The sequence below is a fragment of the Chelonia mydas genome, chromosome 14, assembly GCF_015237465.2.
Source record: "Chelonia mydas isolate rCheMyd1 chromosome 14, rCheMyd1.pri.v2, whole genome shotgun sequence".
In the NCBI taxonomy this organism is placed as follows: Eukaryota; Metazoa; Chordata; order Testudines; family Cheloniidae; genus Chelonia; species Chelonia mydas.
This window is the reverse complement of record NC_051254.2, coordinates 37217312-37238323: the sequence shown is the minus strand read 5'-3', so window position 1 is coordinate 37238323 and position 21012 is coordinate 37217312. Positions and strand designations below refer to the sequence as shown.

The 21012-nt window shown below is 51.3% G+C and overlaps 3 protein-coding genes and 2 long non-coding RNA genes across 12 annotated transcripts in view; 3 read left to right on the top strand and 2 right to left on the bottom strand.

Annotated features, from left to right (window-relative positions):
* LOC122462894 overlaps window positions 1-5037 on the bottom strand; it is a 43042-nt gene extending 38005 nt beyond the window's left edge. The window contains exon 1 of the long non-coding RNA XR_006285776.1: window positions 4974-5037. This is a non-coding gene — a long non-coding RNA (uncharacterized LOC122462894). The remainder of the gene's footprint in view (window positions 1-4973) is intronic.
* Window positions 1-21012, top strand: part of LOC102936186 (butyrophilin-like protein 2) — a 1677894-nt gene that overhangs the window by 496827 nt on the left and 1160055 nt on the right.
* LOC114020220 (butyrophilin subfamily 1 member A1) overlaps window positions 1-21012 on the bottom strand; it is a 1361724-nt gene that overhangs the window by 404902 nt on the left and 935810 nt on the right.
* Window positions 5423-7667, top strand: LOC119567737. The gene is made up of 3 exons (XR_005227728.1): window positions 5423-5473; window positions 6462-6903; window positions 7461-7667. It is a non-coding gene; the product is annotated as an uncharacterized LOC119567737 (long non-coding RNA).
* On the top strand, window positions 8306-20082 carry LOC119567708 (zinc finger protein 585B). 8 transcript variants are annotated; one of them, XM_043528088.1, is made up of 4 exons: window positions 8306-8360; window positions 8870-8983; window positions 9318-10643; window positions 10980-12136. In XM_043528088.1, the coding sequence occupies exons 1-4, from the start codon at window positions 8327-8329 to the stop codon at window positions 11345-11347; spliced, it is 1842 nt and encodes a 613-aa protein (XP_043384023.1). In that variant the 5' UTR covers window positions 8306-8326; the 3' UTR covers window positions 11348-12136. The 8 variants fall into 8 exon arrangements, 7 of the variants coding, with proteins under 7 accessions (XP_043384023.1, XP_043384022.1, XP_043384021.1 ...); XM_043528087.1 differs by having other exon boundaries at window positions 9318-11046; window positions 11215-12136; XM_043528086.1 differs by having other exon boundaries at window positions 9318-11118; window positions 11203-12136.

Below are 21012 nucleotides of genomic sequence, written 5' to 3'. Positions count from 1 at the left end.
GAGTCAACAGTGTGCCCTTGTTGCCAAGAAGGCCAATGGCATTTTGGGGTGTATAAGTAGGGGCATTGCCAGCAGATCGAGGGACGTGATCGTTCCCCTCTATTCGACACTGGTGAGGCCTCATCTGGAGTACTGTGTCCAGTTTTGGGCCCCACACTACAAGAAGGATGTGGAGAAATTGGAGAGAGTCCAGCGAAGGGCAACAAAAATGATTAGGGGTCTGGAACACATGACATATGAGGAGAGGCTGAGGGAACTGGGATTGTTTAGTCTACGGAAGAGAAGAATGAGGGGGGATTTGATAGTTGCTTTTAACTACTTGAAAGGTGGATCCAAAGAGGATGGATCTCGACTATTCTCAGTGATAGCAGATGACAGGACAAGGAGTAATGGTCTCAAGTTGCAGTGGGGGAGATTTAGGTTGGATATTAGGAAAAACTTTTTCACTAGGAGGGTGGTGAAACACTGGAATGCGTTACCTAGGGAGGTGGTGGAATCTCCTTCCTTAGAAGTTTTTAAGGTCAGGCTTGACAAAGCCCTGGCTGGGATGATTTAATTGGGGATCGGTCCTGCTTTGAGCAGGAGGTTGGACTAGATGACCTCCTGAGGTCCCTTCCAACCCTGATATTCTATGATTCTGTGATTCTTTTAGCAAAGTAGGACCTATCGCAGCTGCATATCTTTCTGGATGGTACAAGGCCCTGTATGGTACAAGGCCCTGTATACACATTAAGCCTCACGGGGCACATCACTATCACTCTCACAAAACAGGATACTAGATTAGGCGGACTATTGGTCTGACCCATGATGGCAGCCATTACAATACGGGAGAAAGACATTATACGAGCTAATATACTGCCTTTATTCAATATCTGAGAATCAAGTTGTACACAGTGGCACGAGGAAAAACACTCAGGGCTTGACTGAGAGGCAAAATAACAGTTGCAACAATGCAATCCCCATTGGTAGCTTGACTCCAAAAGTTTTGACACTTGGCCAGAAATTCAGTGAGCTCTAAAATGAGAAGAAAAAAATTAAATTTAAAAATTCAGGGAATTCAGGGAATCCCAGCAACAGACAAGACAACTGCAAGGAGACTCTATGCAATCAGATACAGTGATAAGGGATTCTTTGTTTCTGAGGGGATATATGTAAAATGTTTCACTGAATTAAGTCTCAGGGATTATTTACACTGACAAATTAAAGTGCTCTAACTTGCTGGCTCAGGAGGGTGAAAAATCACCCCCCTGAGCGCAGCAAGTTTGAGCTCTTTAAAGCGCTCGTGTGGACAGGCTCGGCTCCCGGTGCTCAGAGCTAACCCCCTCGTCGAGGTGGATTACCAGGAGCACTGGCACCCACGGCAGCGCTTTGAACTTTCTAGTGTAGACATAGCCTCAGTGGGTTAGATCAGACCAAGAGGAGCGGCACTGACTAGGCATTGGGATGCCTGTGCCTTTAAGAACCCAGCCCTGGGAAGCCCATGCTGAGAGGTGCTGTCTGTGAGAGGGGAAATTAAAAAGCCCCTTTGCCCCCCACCATTTTTGCAAGCACTGGTGTCTCAGTCCCACTGGGGTAACTGTTATCCCCTGTGGCCCTGCCTGTGCTGGGTTTTGCCCTCTGTCACCCTCTGCCAGCACTTCACCCCAAGCTTAACTCCTGCTCCACGCCCCACCCCCTGCCCTGATTTTGCCTTTTAGCCCCTCTCCTAATGCTGCCTCCAGCTGCTTGACCCCCCGATCAGTCAATTTTCACCCCCTGCGCAGACCCTGGCCACCCCCCTGCTCCAATTCGCCCCCTTTGCCCCTTTTTAACACCTGTAAATAGCAGTCAGCAGATTTTTACTGCTAATAAGGGCAGGGTGAAGGACAGTCGCTTCAGCAGATGTACTGAGGACAGAGGGGAGGGACCGTCTTCCATCTAGTGTGGGGAATGGGTGACACATTTTTCTAAAATACTAAATGAACTTTAGGGGAAACCACTAAACATGCGCAGAGATAAGTGGGGAACTGGTCCCGCTATTGTGGGGAACTTTCCTAACTTAAACACCTCCTGGGTGGAATCGAATAGCAGAAGGATCTGAGTCCTCGCTCCCACTCCCTTCACCCAGAGCCTGCCTCACCTTGAGGGCTCCTGTCAAGGTTCCTTCCCCACTCTGAACTCTAGGGTACAGATGTGGGGACCTGCATGAAAAACCCCCTAAGCTTATTTTTACCAGCTTAGGTTAAAACTTCCCCAAAGTACAAACTATTTTCCCTTTTGCCCTTGGACTTTATTGCTGCCACCACCAAGCGTCTAACAAATATATAACTGGGAAAGAGCCCGCTTGGAAACGTCTTTCCCCCCAAATCCTCCCAAGTCCTACACCCCCTTTCCTGGGGAAGGCTTGATAAAAATCCTCACCAATTTGCATAGGTGACCACAGACCCAAACCCTTGGATCTTAAGAACAATGAAAAAGCAATCAGGTTCTTAAAAGAAGAATTTTAATTGAAGAAAAAAAGTGAAAGAATCACCTCTGTAAAATCAGGATGGTAAATACCTTACAGGGTAATGAGATTCAAAACATAGAGAATCCCTCTGGGCAAAAACTTAAGTTACAAAAAGACACAAAAACAGGAGTATACATTCCATTCAGCACAACTTATTTTATCAGCCATTTAAACAAAACAGAATCTAACGCATATCTAACTAGATTGCTTATTAACTCTTTACAGGAGATCTGACCTGCATTCCTATTCTGGTCTCGGCAAAAGTAACACACAGATACAGAGAAACTTTGTTTCTCCCCCCCCCTCCAGCTTTGAAAGTAACTTGTCTCCTCATCGGTCATTTTGGTCAGGTGCCAGCAAGGTTATCCTAGCTTCTTAACCCTTTACAGGTGAAAGGGTTTTTCCTCTGGCCAGGAGGGATTGTAAAGGTGTTTACCCTTCCCTTTATATTTATGACACTCCCCTTCCACTCTCCTGTGTGGCAAAGTCCTTATAACCCCGACCAGGCAGGGCCCAGGCTTCCTGAAGGGCTCGGCCCCCTGACCTGGTTATGACCACTCAGGACACAGGTAGGAGCAAACCCACTCTGGGTACTTTCTCCACTCTGGATGCTTCCCTGACCATTGTCTATGCCCCAGAACAAATGCAATTTACTAAACAGCAAGTAATTTAAAACAATCAGGAAGCAATGGGAAAGGTGAAAGGAAAACACTTAGCCCCACTCTATGGGCTCTGGGGAAGCACAAACAGCATCTCTGGAATGCCCAGGCAGTTCACAGTCTGTCCCTCCCACATCCCAGGCCTCCTGCCCAGGCCCTGGCTGTGCTGCAGGGATGCTGTGGGTCAGACACATGCTCTGGTGGTGGCCACACACCCTCAGGCTCTCGGTGACAGGACTTTTCTTCCCAGTGTCCCCGGAAAGGTGCAAACCAGAGGACAAATAAAAAGCCCCCCCCCCCCCCCCCACTTGGTAATCTCTGTAAACTGATGGGGGGGCAGTGGGCAGATTCATGATCTTTGAGCACTTCTGGCTGCTGACCAAGTTCTGTCCCTGCCCCCCAGGGTTCCATGGGGTGCAGGCCGTGGACTGGGACACCCACGAGGGGCGGGGGAAATGCCAGTATGACAGGGATAACTTCATCAGCTTCCACATTCAGCCTCAGGCCCCTTACCCATGTCTGCATCCCGACTCCCCCCTCCTGAAGCCATGGCCCTGCTCCTGGCCCCACCTCAATGGGATGCGGGGGGGGGGGGGCACCGCACCCCTACTCTAAAATCACTCCAAATAGTCAGGGAAGCTTTGGGGGTTTGTGGAGGCTTCTGCCTGAGGGCTCAGAAGCTGCAAGGCAGGTGTCCAGACTAGGGATGAAAATACCATGTAAAAAGTAACCCTTTCACCTATTACAATTCTACTGGTAACATGTTAAGGAGTTCACAACATGGGCATCTGCCCAGCATCCCGGCTACCGCCATGACGGGTTTAGCCCGGCAAAGCACAGGCGGAGAGGCTGGAATTGCTCTGGGCCCAGTGGAGCGATTTTTAGAACTACACAGCCGCCCCCTTATCCCTCTCTGTGCCCTTCTACCCCCTTGAGGTGGGGCCGGGAGCAGGGCCATGGCTCCGGGAGGGTGGGAGTTGGGACACAGACAGGGGTAAGAGGCCCGAAGCTGGACATGGAAGCTGATGAAGTCATCCCCGTCATACTGGCATTTCCCCTGCCCCCCGGCGGTGTCCCAGATCAAGGCCTCCCTCCCGTGGAACCCAGGGGGAGGGCAGGGACAGAACTAGGTCAGCAGCCAGAAGTGCTCAAAGATCATGAGTCCAACCCCCTGCCCCCCTCCCCACAATCGGTTACAGAGATTACCAAGTGTGGGGGCTTTTTATTTGTCCTCTGGATTTGCACCTTTCTGAGGACACTGGGAAGAAAGATCCTGTCACCTAGCGCCTGAGGGCGTGTGGCCACCGTCAGAGCACGTGTCTGACCCGCGGCATCCCTGCAGCACAGCCAGGGCCTGGGCAGGAGGCCTGGGACGTGAGAGAGATGGACTGTGAACTGCCCCCGTGCCCACAGAGTGGGGCTAAGTGTTTTCCTTTCGCCTTTCTCATTGTTTCCTGATTTTTTTTTAAATTAGTAGCTGTTTAGTAAATTGCATTTGTTCTGGAGTATAGACAATGGTCAGGGAGCAGGTCAGGGAAGTGTCCAGAGCGGAGAAAGTACCCTGGAGTGGGCACGCTCCAGCCCGTGTCCTGCGTGGTCACACCAAGGTTGGGGGCCGAGCCCCTCAGGAAGCCTGGGCCCAGCCTTGCCGGGGTTATAAGGACTTTACCACACAGGAGAGTGGAAGGGGAGCCCTCATGGTGAGGCAGGCTCTAGGTGAAGGAAGAGGGAGCGAGGACTCAGATCCTTCTGCTGTTTGATTCCACAGCGGTGGGGAGTAAAGTCAGGAAAGTTCCCCACAGTAACCGGACCATTTCCCCGCTTACCTCCGTGCATGTTTACTGGCTTCCCCTAAAGTTCATTAAATATTTTAGGGAAAAGTGTCAGAGCTGGCCGCCCTCTGAGGCCACCAAAAATGTGGCTGTGAGAACCCCTGGGCTCGATGCTCACGACGGGCCCTTCTGACCTTAGAGCCTGTGAGTGTAACAGAAGCCGGACACAGAGATGCTGCATTTGATGGGTTGATCGCTAGGACCCGGGAGCGGCTGGGGGCGGCTCGGTGGGAGGATCGCGGGGCTCAGGCCCAGCCGCAGGAAGTGACTCGCAGCCGCTGCGGGGACTCCGGCTCCCAGGCTCCCGGCGAGATCCCCGAGCCCCGGCGGCTGGTGCTGGGAGCCCGGAGCCCGGGCTGCAGCCGGGAGAGGGGAACCTCCAGCCGGGCCCTGCCCGCTGCTCCCCGGGAGCCTCTCCCAGGGCAGAGCCCCCAGCCCGGCCAGGGCCCCTTCCCGGCCCGGCCCTGCCCCGGGGGGCCCCGCTCGGAGGGAAGGTGAGAGAGACCCGCCCCCCCCGTCACCCCCGGGCTGCAGGGGGCGGGTTTGGCCCCGGGCTGCTCCCCGCGGAGCCGGCTGCGATTCCCTGCCCCGGGCCCGGGAAAGCTGCCGCCAGCCCCCGGTGTGTGCGGGGCGGGGGCAGGATCACGGTACCCCCCGCTGCCCCCCACTTGCTGCTTTGTTTCCCTGCCCCTGGCCGGGCTGGTGCGGACGGGGGCTGCAGCTCAGGGAGATGTGAGGGGGGCAAATAGGGAGGGGCAGAAGGTGGGCCGGGGCCAAAGTGAATGCAGGGTGGGGGGCCCCATCCTGGGCCGGGGAAGGAGCGGGGCCCAGGGGCACAATCAGGGAGGGGGAGCAGCACAGGTGCTGGATCTAGGCTAGCGGGGCCCTGCCGCACCCCCTGGCTTGAAGGGGTTTCCATCCTATCCTGGCTTTACAGTTTGGTTCAATGGCTCTCAGTGCTCCCCCCTCCGTACAGATTGTTTCAGGCCCCCTGCCTGGGACTAGGAGCCGGGGATAAAAATGGGTACAGCTGGTGGGGGGTGAGCCCTCCTCCCATTGTAGGGACAGGACCCCAACCCCTGAGCACCCCCAACATCCCCCCCACTGAGCGTGTGGCCCCAGCCCCTCCAGCCCTGGAGCCCAGGGAGGGTGCATAGCCCCAGTCTGAACCCCAGGGGCAGCCCAAGGAGAAGCCTGACATGCTCCTCACAGGGGCCGTGCACCCCACCTCCGCAGTCAGCTGTGACTCTCAGCCAGCTTGGAAAACAGACGGGTTTATTGGTCGCTGGGAAGGCGGCATAGAACAGAGCTTGTTAGCGCAGAAATCAGGAACATTCAGCAAAGTCTGGCTTGGGGGGAATCCAGACTCTTGAGTCCTGGGCTCTCCCCGCTGAGTCCCAAACCAGGAGACTGAGCCGCTTCCAGCCCCTCATCCTCAGTGATGCCCAGCTGCCCCTCCCCCGTGCTTTCTTTTTTTCCCAGGAAAACAGGTCACCTGGCCTCCCCCTCTCTCTTTGTTCTCCAACATCTTCGGCTGGCTCCTTGCAGAGGACGGGCTCTGGCCATCACTTGCCAGGATAGAGAATTTTGGCCATTCTCTACGCCCAGGCAGCCACTCTGCCGTCACATCTGCCCTCTAGAGGTCTCTGCAGTGATCACACTGCTGTATCCCACCAGCTTGATACTTGTGTAACACATGGGGAAACTGAGGCACACACAGTATTCAGAGAAAACCTTAAGAACAATCCCGCTTCATCAGACCCCTCTGAGACCAGCCCAGGGGCACTTTCTCCAGTGGCTGGAACCATTCTGAGGATACCAGCCCCTGAGCCTGAACCTGCAAGCGATGGAGAGACCTGGGGAAAGGGCTGGAGCTGGGCAGGGAAATGACTCTGCACGAAAGGCGCCTTTCAGGGACTAGCTGGTAAGTTTGGCCTACAAGGGGAGGGTCTCCCTGTGTCTGTGAGAACCAGAGCTTCTGTCCTCAGTGACACAGCCTGGTTCAACCCTCATTACCAGTGTCCGTGGCTCAGCCACCTAATGAGAGCAAAGACCCAAGACAATGGGGCAGTCGCCAGTTCTCCCAGGGCGAGGGAAGAAGTTAAAAAGGGAGAGTGGAGAGACTTGAAGGGGCAGCAGGAGCACGAAGTGGGGAGGGAGGTTCCCAGCCCTGCCCAGATCCATTCCCTGCCCCCCCCCGGGGCAGTCCGCTCTCCTGGGAACAAGGGCAGGAGCTGAGAGGGGAAAAGCCAGTTGCTCGCCCTGCTGAGCACCGCACTGCGGAGGGAGACGGGGGAGAGCTAGAGGGGGTCACAATACACTGTGGGCCAGTACCCTGAAGTGACTCCTTTGATCTGCTCTTTTTCCAGCATTTGGCTCGGAGATGCTGCTCTGGGGAGGTTTAGAAGGGACGTGGTGGGTTAGTTCTAAGCGGCGGGGTGCTGGCCGGGGAGGTAATGAACTAACTGGGTTTGTTCCCAGCATGGCAGAGTCATAGAATCAGAGCGTCTGTCTGCAGGGAGAGAGCCTGGGGGGACTTGGGGAGTGACATGGACTCCAGCCCCTTATGAAACCTGCCCAATCTCCCTGCTCCTCTGACAGGCTGAGGAATCGCGTCCACGTTTCGCTCCAGATTGTCCCGTCTTGCAGGGGACAGGGCAGGGAAATGGCTGTGATGGAGCCAGCTGAGATAGGGGATTTTCAGGGAGCTTTTGGTGGTGGGGGAGGGGCATCGTAGAGGGGTTAATCACCCGGGGTGGGACGGGGTGTGATAAACCTGCTGGAACGTGATCAACTTGGGCCTGAATCTCTGAACAGGCCCACTGGTGGGTAGGGGGAAAGGGGGAAACATTCCCCCATTTCTGAAACAGGGAACAGCCCCCCTGGGCAGGGCTGGGAAAACGGACCAGACTCCCAGTGCTGGAGCCTGACCCGCTGGCCAGAGGCTGCTGTGAAATTCAAAGGGAAGCTGTCAGGATTCCTGTTCCTGTCCCTGTCCCCGTCCCCGGCTCAGAGCTCTGCTGCCCGTCTCAGCCTGTGGCTGGCAGGTGTGTGGGAAATGTGAAGAGCCTGCCCTGCTCCATCTGCTGGGGGATGGGGGGGTAAGAAGTTCTCACCTTCTCCCCACCCCCTGGAGCCTCCTGGCTGCTCTGAGCAGGGTGGGGGGAGGATTCTGCTTCTCTAGCTCTCCTCCCCCGTAACTAGTGGGATTGTGGCTGGGGCAGCAGATGCTTAGTGGGCAACTCTTGTTCCAGATGCCGGTGACCTTCGAGGAGGTGGCTGTGTATTTCACCCAGGGGCAGGGGGCTCTGCTGGATCCCGCTCAGAGAGCCCTCTACAGGGACGTCATGCAGGAGAATTACGAGACAGTGACCTCGCTGGGTAAGGGATTTGTGGCTCCTTGGTTATTGGAAGCTGCGGGGTGCGGGGAGGGTTTGTGTGTCTGGCACCGCTGAGGTTCTTCCCTCATCAAACTCCAATGAGACCAGGGTGTCAAAACCTAAGGCACATACTAAATCATCCCCACCAGAACCCCGTAGCTTGCAAGGTGAAGAACTCTTGTATTGTCCTGTCTGTGTTGTTTCTCGGTCACTCACAGAATCCTTCTTCTCCCTCCTCCTTGGTCTGACCTCCGAATGAGGGCTCTGGGCTCCGCAGGTTTAGAAATAGGCAGGGGTTTAACACTAGAGCTGGGTGTGCATCACAATTCCCCTCACCTCCCCAGACGTCTGCCTCCCCCGAGGGGGCTCAGTGACCACGTTCCCGTCCTCTTAGATTCCACTTTCCACAGCACAGAACAGGGACAGGTGCCGCCCACGGAATGTCCTTTCTGACAGACGCTCTCTCAGTCCTCCATACCCTCCTCTGATCTGAATTGACCACCTCTACAGGATTCCCCCTTCCCAAACCTGACCTGATCGCCCGACTGGAACGAGGGGAAGAGCCGTGGGTGCCCGATCTCCAGGCCGGTGAGGAAAGAGAGATCCCGAGAGTCACCCACACAGGTGAGGACTGACACAGAAACCATCTGGGGAATGAAGGAAAAAATTGAGAATCCCAGAACCGTGGTATCAGTAAGTTTCCTCAGTTCCTTCCTCATCTCACCCAGGGCAGGGCTGCAGTCAGGAGCTATCACTGACATTGTTTCCCACGTGTCCTGTTACTTGCAGGTGTTTCCTTCCCAACGTTCCTTCTCTGTGAAAGTTTGGGTGGGATTTGGAGGCAGAATCCAATTGCTCCATCTGTGTAGCTTTACTATGTTGGGTTTTCCCTCGGTGCTATTCCTCTTAATTTTTCCCTAGCACAATGACTCCTGTCTGGATTGTCTCTCTGTCCCAGCAGGTGATGAGAGAGTGAGTGAAAACGAGGAGGGGAATCAACAGCAGGAGATTCCTGGGTACAGGGAATCACAGGGCACCTTTGTGGGAAGACCCCATAAGTGCTTAAACTGTGGAAAAAGTTTCATATGGAGGTCACAACTTGTTTTACATCATCGAATCCACACAGGAGAGAGACCCCACAAGTGCTTAGACTGTGGGAAAAGTTTCATACGGAGGTCAAACCTTCTTATACATCAGGCAATCCACACAGGAGAGAGACCCCATAAGTGCTTAGACTGTGGAAAAAGTTTCATACGGAGGTCACAACTTGTTTTACATCAGGCAATCCACACAGGAGAGAGACCCCATAAGTGCTTAATCTGTGGGAAACGTTTCATATGGAAGATAGACCATGTTAAACATCAAGCAATCCACACTGGAGAGAGACCCCACAAGTGCTTACTCTGTGGGAAAAGTTTCATACTTAGATCATACCTAGTTTTACATCATCGAATCCACACAGGAGAGAGACCCCATAAGTGCTTAGACTGTGGAAAAAGTTTCATACGGAGATCAATGCTACTTCATCATCGGGCAATCCACACTGGAGAGAGACCTCATAAGTGCTTAGACTGTGGAAAAAGTTTCATATGGAGGTCAACCCTACTTAATCATCAGGCAATCCACACGGGAGAGAGACCTCATAAGTGCTTAGACTGTGGAAAAAGTTTCATACGGAGGTCACACCTTGTTAGACATCAGGCAATCCACACAGGAGAGAGACCCCATAAGTGCTTAGACTGTGGAAAAAGTTTTATACGGAGGTCACACCTTGTTAGACATCAGGCAATCCACACAGGAGAGAGACCCCATAAGTGCTTAGACTGTGGAAAAAGTTTTATACAGAGGTCACACCTTGTTAGACATCAGGCAATCCACACAGGAGAGAGACCCCATAAGTGCTTAATCTGTGGGAAACGTTTCATATGGAAGTTAGACCATGTTAAACATCAAGCAATCCACACTGGAGAGAGACCCCACAAGTGCTTACTCTGTGGGAAAAGCTTCATACTTAGATCATACCTTGTTTTGCATCATCGAGTCCACACAGGAGAGAGACCCCATAAGTGCTTAGACTGTGGGAAAAGTTTCGTACAGAGGTCAACGCTGCTTAGTCATCAGGCAATCCACACAGGAGAGAGACCCCATAAGTGTTTAGACTGTGGAAAAAGTTTTATACGGAGGTCACACCTTGTTAGACATCAGGCAATCCACACAGGAGAGAGACCCCATAAGTGCTTGGACTGTGGGAAAAGCTTCATATGGAGGTCAGATCTTGTTAAACATCAAGCAGTCCACACTGGAGAGAGACCTCATAAGTGCTTAGATTGTGGAAAAAGTTTTATACAGCGATCAACCCTACGTGATCATCAGGCAATCCACACTGGAGAGAGACCCCATAAATGCTTAATCTGTGGAAAAAGTTTCATACGGAGGTCAGATCTTGTTAAACATCAAGCAGTCCACACTCGAGAGAGACCTCATAAATGCTTAGATTGTGGAAAAAGTTTCATACAGAGTTCAGACCTTGCAAAACATCAGATAATCCACACAGGAAAGAAATCCCATAAATGTTTGGACTGTGGGAAAAGTTTTACACAAAGATCAAATCTTATGGCACATCAGGCAATCCACACAGGAGAGAGTCCCCACAAATGCTTAGACTGTGGGAAAAGTTTCATACGGAGGTTCCACCTTGTTAAACATCAGGCAATCCACACTGGAGAGAGACCCCATGAGTGCTTAGACTGTGGAAAAAGTTTCATACGGAGGTCCCACCTTGTTAAACATCAGGCAATCCACACTGGGGAGAAAGCCCATAAGTGCTTAATCTGTGGAAAAAGTTTCATACGGAGGTCCCACCTTGTTAGACATCAGGCAATCCACACAGGAGAGAGACCCCATAAGTGCTTAGACTGTGGGAAAAGTTTTATCCAGAGGTCCCACCTTGTTAAACATCAAGCAATCCATACAAGAGGGAGACCATAAGACTCTTGGAAAGGTTTCAGAAACAGATTAGCCCTTCTAAAGATCAGGCAATCCACACACGCGAGAGAACCCCGTAAGTGCTTAGACTATGGAAGAATGTTTCAAATAGATGTCATCCCTTGTTTTACATCAGAGAATCCACACAGAGGAGTGACCCCATAACTGCTTAGCCTGTGAAAGACCTTTTAAATGGAGGTCAGAACTTGTTTCAAATTAGGCAATTCACACAGGAGAGAGACCCTATAAGTGTTTGGACCATGTGAAAAGTTTCACACAAAGATCGAATCTTATAACACTCAGAGGATCCACACAGGAGAGAGACCGCATCAGTGCTCAGACTGGAAAAAGTTTCCTACATAGGTCAGACCTCGTTAAACATCAGCTAATCCACAGAGGAGAGAGATCCCATAAGTGCTTAGGCTGTGGGTAAAGTTTTATAAGGAGCTCAGCCCATGTTTTAGATCAGAGAATCCACACAGGAGACCCCATAAGCGCTCAGACTATGGAGAAAGTATCATACCGTGGTCAAGGCTCCTTAATTATCAGGCAATCCTCGAAAGAGGGAGACTCCGTAAGTGCTTAGACTGTGGAAAAAGTTTCATACAGAGGTCAGACCTTGTTAAACATCAGACAATCCACACTGAAGAGAGATCCGATAAGTGCTTAGACCAGGGGTGGGCAAACTTTTTGGCCCGAGGACCACATCGGGGTTGAAAACTTGTATGGAGGGCCGGGTCAGGGAAGGCTGTGCCTCCCCAAACAGCCTGGACCCGCCTCCATCTGACCCCCTCCCACTTCCTGCCTTCTGACTGCCCCCCTCAGTATCCCTGATCCATCCAACCCCTCCTGCTCCTTGTCCCCTGACCGCCCCCTCCAGAGACCCCCCACCCACCCCTAACCACCCCCCAGGACCTCATCTGAAGGATTCATGCAGGGTTCATGCACTTGGCAACATTTAGGGCACACCCTGAGTGTTGTGTAGGAGCAGTGCACACACGGCTCCTCTCAAGGGCATGAACCTTGGAAACTCGCCCAAAGGACATGGACCGTGGGAAGCCTCCCAGGACTGGGCTCAAGGCCCGAGAGCAAGGAATGCGGTAGATAGAAATTGGTAAATAAGAATCTTAAACAAAGCCAGTGTATTCCTTTTATCTGTTGGAGTGTGTAATGCGCAGGAGGAGGGGGAGAATAAAAGAGAGGGTGGAAAGCTGACAAGGCAGACCAGCCCGTCGGCAGACCAGCCCGCTTGCTTGCTTAAAGCTTTGTCTGTCTTGTATTTGGACCGCAACACTCATCCCCTATCTAAACCACCTGACTGCCCCCTCCAGGGGCCCCTGCCCCAAACCACCCCCCCAAGACCCCACCCCCTTCCCAATCCCCCGTGCTCCCTGTCCCCTGACTGCCCCAACCCCTATCCATACCCCTGCCCCCTGACAGGCCCCCGGGACTCCCACACCTATCCAATCCCCCCATGTTCCCCGTCCCCTGACCGCCCCCCCCCCCAAAGCCTCCGCCCATCTAACAGCCCCCGTCCCCTTACTCCCCCCTGGGACTCCCTGCCCCTTATCCAACCCTCCGGCCCCGGCCCCCTTACCACGCTGCTGGTGGCCCGGCAGGAGGCAGAGATGCTGCACCACTCTCCCGGAGGAGCACGCAGCCCCACCCCTCAGAGCGCTGCCCGCACGGTGCACTGAGGCTCCGAGAGAGCGGGGAAGGCGGGGGAGGGGCTGGGAGCAGCCTCCCCCGCCGGGCGCTCAGGCGGGCCGGTCAGGATGGTCCCGCAGGCCGGATGTGGCCCGCAGCCCGTAGTTTGGCCACCCCTGGCTTAGACTGTGGGAAACATTTCAGAAACTGATGAGTCCTTGTTCTACATCAAGGAATCCACAAGACTCCATAAGTGCTTGGACTGAGCAAAAGTTGTACACAGAGATCACACCTCATTAAACACGGGAGAATTCACACACGATCTAAACTTCTGTGACACCTGGCCCAAAAGAGTTAAGAACCTTGCAGGCTAATTGACCCAGATTCAACCTTTAGAGACATGTTAGAAAAGTGTTTAAATGATATTTGGGGCCACTCCAAGTAATATAGAGTAGAACTTTGAAATGTAAACTGGTGTTGTTAATAAATTGGAAGAAGATAGTAGGGATGTTGATTAATTGCAGTTAACTTGCATGATTAACTCAAAAAAATTCATCGGGGTTAGAAAAATTAATCTCAATGAATCACATTGTAAAACAATAGAATACCAATTGGAATTTGTTAAATGTTTTTGGATATTGTTCTGCGTTTTCTCATATGTTGATTTCTCACAACAAAGAATAGAAAGTGTACAGTGCTGACTTTATATTATTTTTTATTACAAATATTTGTACTATAAACATTCAAAACAAAAATAGTATTTTTCAGTTCACCTCATACAAGTACTGTAGTGAAATCTCTTTATCAGAAAAGTGTAACTTAGAAACATAGATGATTTTAATTATATAAGTGCACTCAAAAATAAAGCAATTAAGACCTTTAGAGACTAGAAGTCCACTCAGTGCTACTTCTATTTCTGCCAGTCGCTAAGGCTTGGTCTATACTACGAGTTTATGTTGGATTTAGCAGCGTTAAATCGAATTAACCCTGCACCCGTCCACACAATGAAGCCATTTTTTTCGACATAAAGGGCTCTTAAAACCGATTTCTGTACTCCTCCCCAATGAGGGGATTAGGCCTGAAATCGACATCGCTGTTTCGAATTAGGGTTAGTGTGGACGCAATTCAAAGCTATTGGCCTCTGGGAGCTATCCCACAGTGCACCATTGTGACCGCTCTGGACAGCACTCTGAACTCGGATGCACTGGCCCGGTGTAGAGGAAAAGCCCCAGGAACTTTTGAAACTCATTTCCTGTTTGGCCAGGCGAGCTCATCATGCAGTCGTCTGGCACTGACAGAGCTCAGCAGAATGTGTGGAGGGACACAATAGCAGAGTACAGGAAAGTGGCCGATGAACATGAGGCGAGGTGGTGGCAGGAAGATCAGAGGAGGCATGAGGCAATGCTGGGGCTACTGCAGTATCAAACGGACATGCTCCGGCCTCTGGTGGAGGTTCATGAATGGCAGCAGGATCACAGACTGCCGCTGCAGCCGCTGTTTAATTGCCCTCCCTCCTTCCCAAGTTCCATTGCCTCCTCACCCAGACTCCCAAGAACATGGGGGGAGGAGGGTGGGGAGGCTCCGGGCACCCAATCACTTCACCCCAGTGGACAGCCCAAGCAACAGAAGGCTGTCATTCAAGAAGTTTTAAAGTGGCCTTTTCCTTCCCTCCTGCCTTCTTCCCACACCTCACCTGGGCTACCTTGTGAGTTATCTCCCTATTTTTATAATCAATTAATAAAGAATACATGTTTTTTAAATGACAGTGACTTTATTTCCCTTGCAAGCAAGCTGTGATCGAAGGGGGAAGGGTGGGTGGCTAACAGGGAATTTAGAGGCAACCAAGGGGGCGGGTTTTCATCAAGGAGAAACAAACAGAAGTGTCACACGGTACCCTGGCCAGTCATGAAACTGGTTTTCAAAGCTTCTCTCATGCGCACCACTTCCTGCTGTGCTCTTCTAACCTCCCTGGTGTCTGGCTGCGCGTATTCAGCGGCCACGCGTTTGGCCTCAACCTCCCACCCTGCCATAAACGTCTCCCCCTTTACTCTCACAGAGATTGTGGAACACACAGCAAGCAGCAATAACAATGGGAATATTGGTTTCACTGTGGTCTGAGCTGTCACGGAGTCCCTGGGCGATGCTCTGGAACTGCTCCCCATGAAGCCAGTCAGGACTCTGGGGCAGTCGCCTTCCTGTGAGCAGCCTGTCGGCAGGACACACAGCTCACACAGCTTCCACCTTCCTGGGTCTGACCTCGGAGCATTCAGCATCCTCTGCCCCTCCGTGCGCTTCCCACAGCGAGTCCACTCAGATGGGGCTCCTGGGGAAGCCAGAGGGTCCTGCACCCCAACGTTGCAGTCAGACGTGACTCTCAGCCAGTCAGTAAAACAGAGGTTTATTAGACAACAGGAACATGGTCTAAAACAGAGCTTGCAGGTGCAGAGAACAGGACCCCTCAGCTGGGTCCATTTTGGGGGGCAGTGAGCCAGACAACCACGTCTGCCCTTCACTCCATGTCCCAGCCAGCCCCAGACTGAAACTCCCTGCAGCCCCTCCTCCCCTGGGCTTTGTTCCTTTCCCGGGCCAGGAGGTCACCTGATTCCTTTGTTCTCCAACCCTTTAGCTCTCACCTTGCAGGGGGGAAGGGCCCAGGCCATCAGTTGCCAGGAAACAGGGTGTCGGCCATTGTCTGTGTCCAGACCCCTGCACACCCTTGCCCTCTAGGGCTCTGCAATGATCATACACCCTTACCCCACCCCCTAGATACTTAAGAACTGCATAAGGGAAACTGAGGCACCCCCACAATATTCAGAGGAAACATTAAGAACAGTCCCACTTCGTCACATGAGCGAGTCAGTAAACTGCGCCAGCGACCCTTTAAACATCCAAATGCACACTCTACCACCATTCTGCACTTGCTCAGCCTATAGTTGAACAGCTCCTGACTACTGTCCAAGGTGCCTGTGTACGGCTTCATGAGCCAGGGCATTAAGGGGTAGGCTGGGTCCCCAAGGATAACTGTAGGCATTTCAACATCCCCAACAGTTATTTTCTGGTCTGGGAAGTAAATCCCTTCCTGCAGCCATTTAAACAGATCAGAGTTCCTGAAGACACGAGCATCATGAACCTTTCCTGGCCATCCCACGTTGATGTGAGTGAAATGTCCCTTGTGATCCACCAGTGCTTGCAGCACCATTGAAAAGTACCCCTTGCGGTTTATGTACTGGCTGCCCTGGTGGTCCGGTCCCAAGATACGGATATGCGTTCCGTATATAGCCCCACCACAGTTAGGGAATCCCATTGCAGCAAAGCCATCTAGTGTGACCTGCACATTTCCCAGAGTCACTACCTTTGATAGCAGCAGCTCAATGATTATGTTGGCTACTTGCATCTCAGCAACCCCCACAGTAGATTTGCCCACTCCAAATTGATTCCCGACTTACCGGTAGCTGTCTGACATTGCAACATTCATTCATAAAATCGGTTACCCCAATAACTGGCTAATTGAGTTTCACTTTCAATCCAATTGCTGCTTACATCACTGAAACTTGAACTGTTTCAACATTGTAACTTCTGCTCACTGTTTGCCATTTCTTACACTTGTCCATATTGTAACTCAAACTCCATTTTAACTTCTCCCAAACGCCATTTTAAAAATGCTTACTCCATTTTGCAAAAGCCTGATGTAATCTTATTAGTTTAGTTTAGATGTGTGAATGAGGTATGGATGGATGATGGAATCAACCTCCAGCCCCAGCCTGTCCTGATAAAATAAAGTGTAAACACCCAGTGGCTGAAGATGCAGACAACAGCCCTGACAAAGTAAGAGGAGTCCACCCTCAAAAGAAAAGAACAAAAGTACAACTGAAGGAACATCAAAGCCAGGTCCTAGGCTGAAAGTTATGTCTGCAATTGACGGGTGATCAATCACACCGAACCCAGAGGCAGCGTGACACAGCAAGACCTATAGACTCTAGATTCAAACTAAAGCCTACAGAAAAGGATGGATGAGATGGAAGACTTTGGAGGGTACCATTCTGCAGCCAACATGGAAGGGCATCGGTGCATGCCCAACAGAGACCCAGCTCTTCCTTGTGCCCGGCTTTCCTGGCCAGTTAGCCGTCACAGGCATCGAACCCAAGATATTAGTTATTGGTTATAAATCAAATTGTGGTATCATAATAAACGTGGCATTTTCTTGTCTTGTCCCCTGAAATGATCCTGTGTAGTTTTGTTGGCATAGCAACCTTGAGAGATCATCAAGTCCAGTCCCCTGCCCTCACAGCAGGACCAAGCACCATCTAGATCATCCCTGGTAGATGTCTATCCAACCTGTTCTTAAATATCTCCAGTGATGGGGATTCCACAACCTCCCTAGGCAATTTATTCCAGTGTTTCACCACCCTGACAGTTAGGAAGTTTTCCCTAATGTCCAACCTAAACCTCCCTTGCTGCAATTTAAGTCCATTGCTTCTTGTCCTATCATCAGAGCTCAAGGAGAACAATTTTTCTCCTTTCTCCCTGTAACACCCTTTTAGATACTTGAAAACTGCTATCATGTCCCCCCTCAGTCTTCTCTTTTCTAAACTAAACAAGCCCAGTTCTTTCAGTCTTCCCTTATAGCTCATGTTTTCTAGGCCTTTTATCATTTTTGTTGCTCTTCTCTGGACCTTCTCCAATTTTTCCACATCTTTCTTGAAATGTGGTGCCCAGAACTGGAGACAATACTCCAATTGATGCCTAATCAATGCAGAGTAGAACGGTAGAATGGCCTCTTGTATCTTGCTCACAACACTCCTGTTAATGCATCCCAGAATCATGTTTGCTTTTTTTGCAACAGTGTCACACTGTTGACTCATATTTAGCTTGTAGTCCACTATGACCCCTAGATCCCTTTCTGCAGTACTTATATTTACTTCGTCAATAATCCAAATAGTTTTCTTTAAAACCATAGGCACCAACTTTTCCTGGCGCTGGTGGGTGCTCAACCCCCACTTCCCGCCCTGACTCCACCTCCGCCCCACCCCCATTCCAACCCCTTCCCCAAAGTCCCTCCCCAACTCCACCTCCTCCCTGCACCTATTGGACCCCTTCCCCAAATCCCTGCCTCGGCCCCGCCTCTTCCCCGCGGGCGCCGCGTTCCCCCTCCTCTCCATCCCTCCCAGCACTTGCCTCCGCGAAACAGCTGTTTTGCAGCGGGAAGCGCTGGGAGCTAGGGGGAGAAGCGGGGAAGGGACGCTCAGGGGAGGAGGCAGAGCAGAGGTGGAGGTGAGCTGGGGCAGGGAGCTGCCAGTGGGTGCAGAGCACCCACTAATTTTTTCCCCTGAGTGAGTGATCCAGCCCCAGAGCACCCACGGAGTCGGCACCTATGTTTAAAACTGTCAAGTTGCTGTGAAGTTTAATGGGCAATAACTTTAGATTTTAATTACAGGTTAATTTCACTGCAAGTTGCCTGTCACAAGTGTATCTGTATCATCATGCAGCTCTGCAAAGCCTTCACTGTATGGGAGCTGCTATTAAAAATAAATGATCTGGCAGAGTGGCAAGAAAGGCAAAAAAATAAAGTTTTTAAAGATACCTGACATGGGAAACCTTTAACTGAGAAGTTGAATCCTTGTCAAACCCAACTTCCACTGGTGAAACAAGGGAACTTTTTACAGAACAGAAGCTGTTCAATGATCATGCAGCTCAAGACACAAGAGCTGCAGGCCTGTCTATATTTGCGAGTTGGGAGTTTGCCCTAACGCTTAGTCCCGCTCTGTCACACCAGTGCAGTCCCCGGGGCTTCAGAGCTGAAATTCAACTAGGAGTTGGGCTCCTTGAAGAATCCCAGCTCATATTTGGAGACCGGTTGGTTTCTGGGATTAGTATCACTTCTGTAATCTGAAAACCACCTTAATTGATTCACCACCATGTGACTCCAGTTTCCTGTTATGTGCTGTGCTACTAATTAGTGAATGAATAAATACCAGTCAAACTCAGATAATTGAGGTCTCTCTCTAATTTATAAAAAGACTGAATTGGAAACAAGTTGGAATATGACACTCTCCCTATTTCCGTTGTTCAGTTTCATTCCCTTGGTGGCCCTGATGTCATAAACCCACTAGGACAAACAGTCACCTTGGGTTTGGGTGGAAAAACATCCCCCTACCCACCCTTCTGAACCCTCAGAATGAAGCCTCCCAAATAATTTCTCTTTCTACAGGAAAAAATTCAGGCCCTTTGCAAGACTTTGAGGGAAGAAAGAGAAAAACTGCAGGGATTTCAAGTGACTGGAGAGGGGAAAAGCTGGGAACCACTGCCTCTGTCAAGTGGGACTGAGATTCTCTCTCTCTCTCTCTCTTCTCTAGGATGTCAGATGCACCTTGAGCAGGTACATGGCTCTCTCTCACTCCCCCTCACACTTCACAGTGCTGGGAAAGAGCTTGGTGATGGTGGTGGTGGTGATGATGTTAGCACCGCATCTCCCAAGGGCTCTACAGCAAAATGTGTAGGGAAGGTCACATTTTGGATACAAATCTTTCTGATCTATTTAATCCTGAGGTTCTCACCATTTTACAGAAGACTCTGGAATTCTCCATTCAGTGGGAAAGACTGACCCAGTATTTCCTAGAGATGTCACATCGCTGCGGGAGTGGCTGCCTCAAGATTGTGAGGATGGAATATGGGCCTATCATTGCTGGGGTACTGGACACCATTCAGCCCAGGGCAGCAGCGATCAAGAGTCTTTCCCACGTGAGGACTGTTTGAAGCCCTGTGTGGAATGAGCTGGGGAGTGGGGAGCTAGTGTCTCAGTCTAGTTCCTAGAGGACAGATTTCTACAACACTTCACCTGGGAACCTCCTGTCCCTCAGAGCATGGAGGCCAAGGAGTGAATTGGCCACGGAGACTCAAGTGCCTCCTTTTATCCCCAGAGCTGGTCTCTCCAGGACAGAGGTGAAGAATATTAATGAGACCTTTGGGGGAAGATTTCACGACCACAGCCTGTGCTCCACCTGCTCTGACTCCAGGCCCATTAGAGCAGCAGCTTTCACTAACAACAAATGATAACGTGTCACTAAATGAAATGTACAAATGTGAAGTTTTCTCTCCAGGTGTGAGAAGGGGAAGTTCCAGCAGCCAGTGGAGATTTCTCCTGAACCAGAAGCGAGACTCAACAATTTCTCCCAGAAAACTGTTGCCCTAATGGAGATTCTGAGGAAATGCAAAGGTGCTGAGAAGGGATCTAGGTGGGGAAAGTGAGATGAGCCCCTGAGACTGTGGGAGGGGATGGGCTCTGGCCACGGGGGTCATATCTATTGAATGACAGGTGGAAAGCAATTGAGCTGGTCTAACAGGTGCCCAGGTGTCAGGACGTCTCACATTCATTCATGAGTTAACAAAGGTCACAACACTGAGGCCCAAATTTAGCAAAATGGCCTAATTTTGAGTCCCTGATTTTCTCTCCCAATTTGCAAAGCCCGTGGGGGTCACAGACACAGGGGTGCACTCTGGCTGCATCTCAGGACTTGCCTAGCCTGTGCCAAGGTCTGCACGGGCCTCTGGAGCCACTGACTGGGGGAGTCGCAAACTGCCCCCTCTATTCCTCTGCCAATTAGGGTGAATTTGGCCCATGGAGACAACACTCTCCCAGCTCCAATCTCGACACTTATTAAACAATTTTATTATTCTATGGAGGACGAGGGCCCCATTGTGCTGAGCTCTGTAGAGATGCTGAGTGAATAAACCCAAGGGACCTACAACTACGAGCCCTGAGCCTGCAAACTCGTAACATCCCATTAATGTCAAAGGGACCAAAGTCTGCTAAAGTCTTTGCAGGATCTGGGTCTAGGGTCTGACAAAAGGCAATAGGCGAATGAGACAAACCAGCTGGGGTCTGGAGGTTGGGAGGGGCTGATGAGAGGAAAGGAAATCTCTCTGACAGATTGTATCTCCTAGGGTGGTTGTGAGACCTAATGGCTGTTGATTTCATTGCTGTGAGATGCCTCAATGAGAGAGGCAAAAGAAGGTTTCAGATT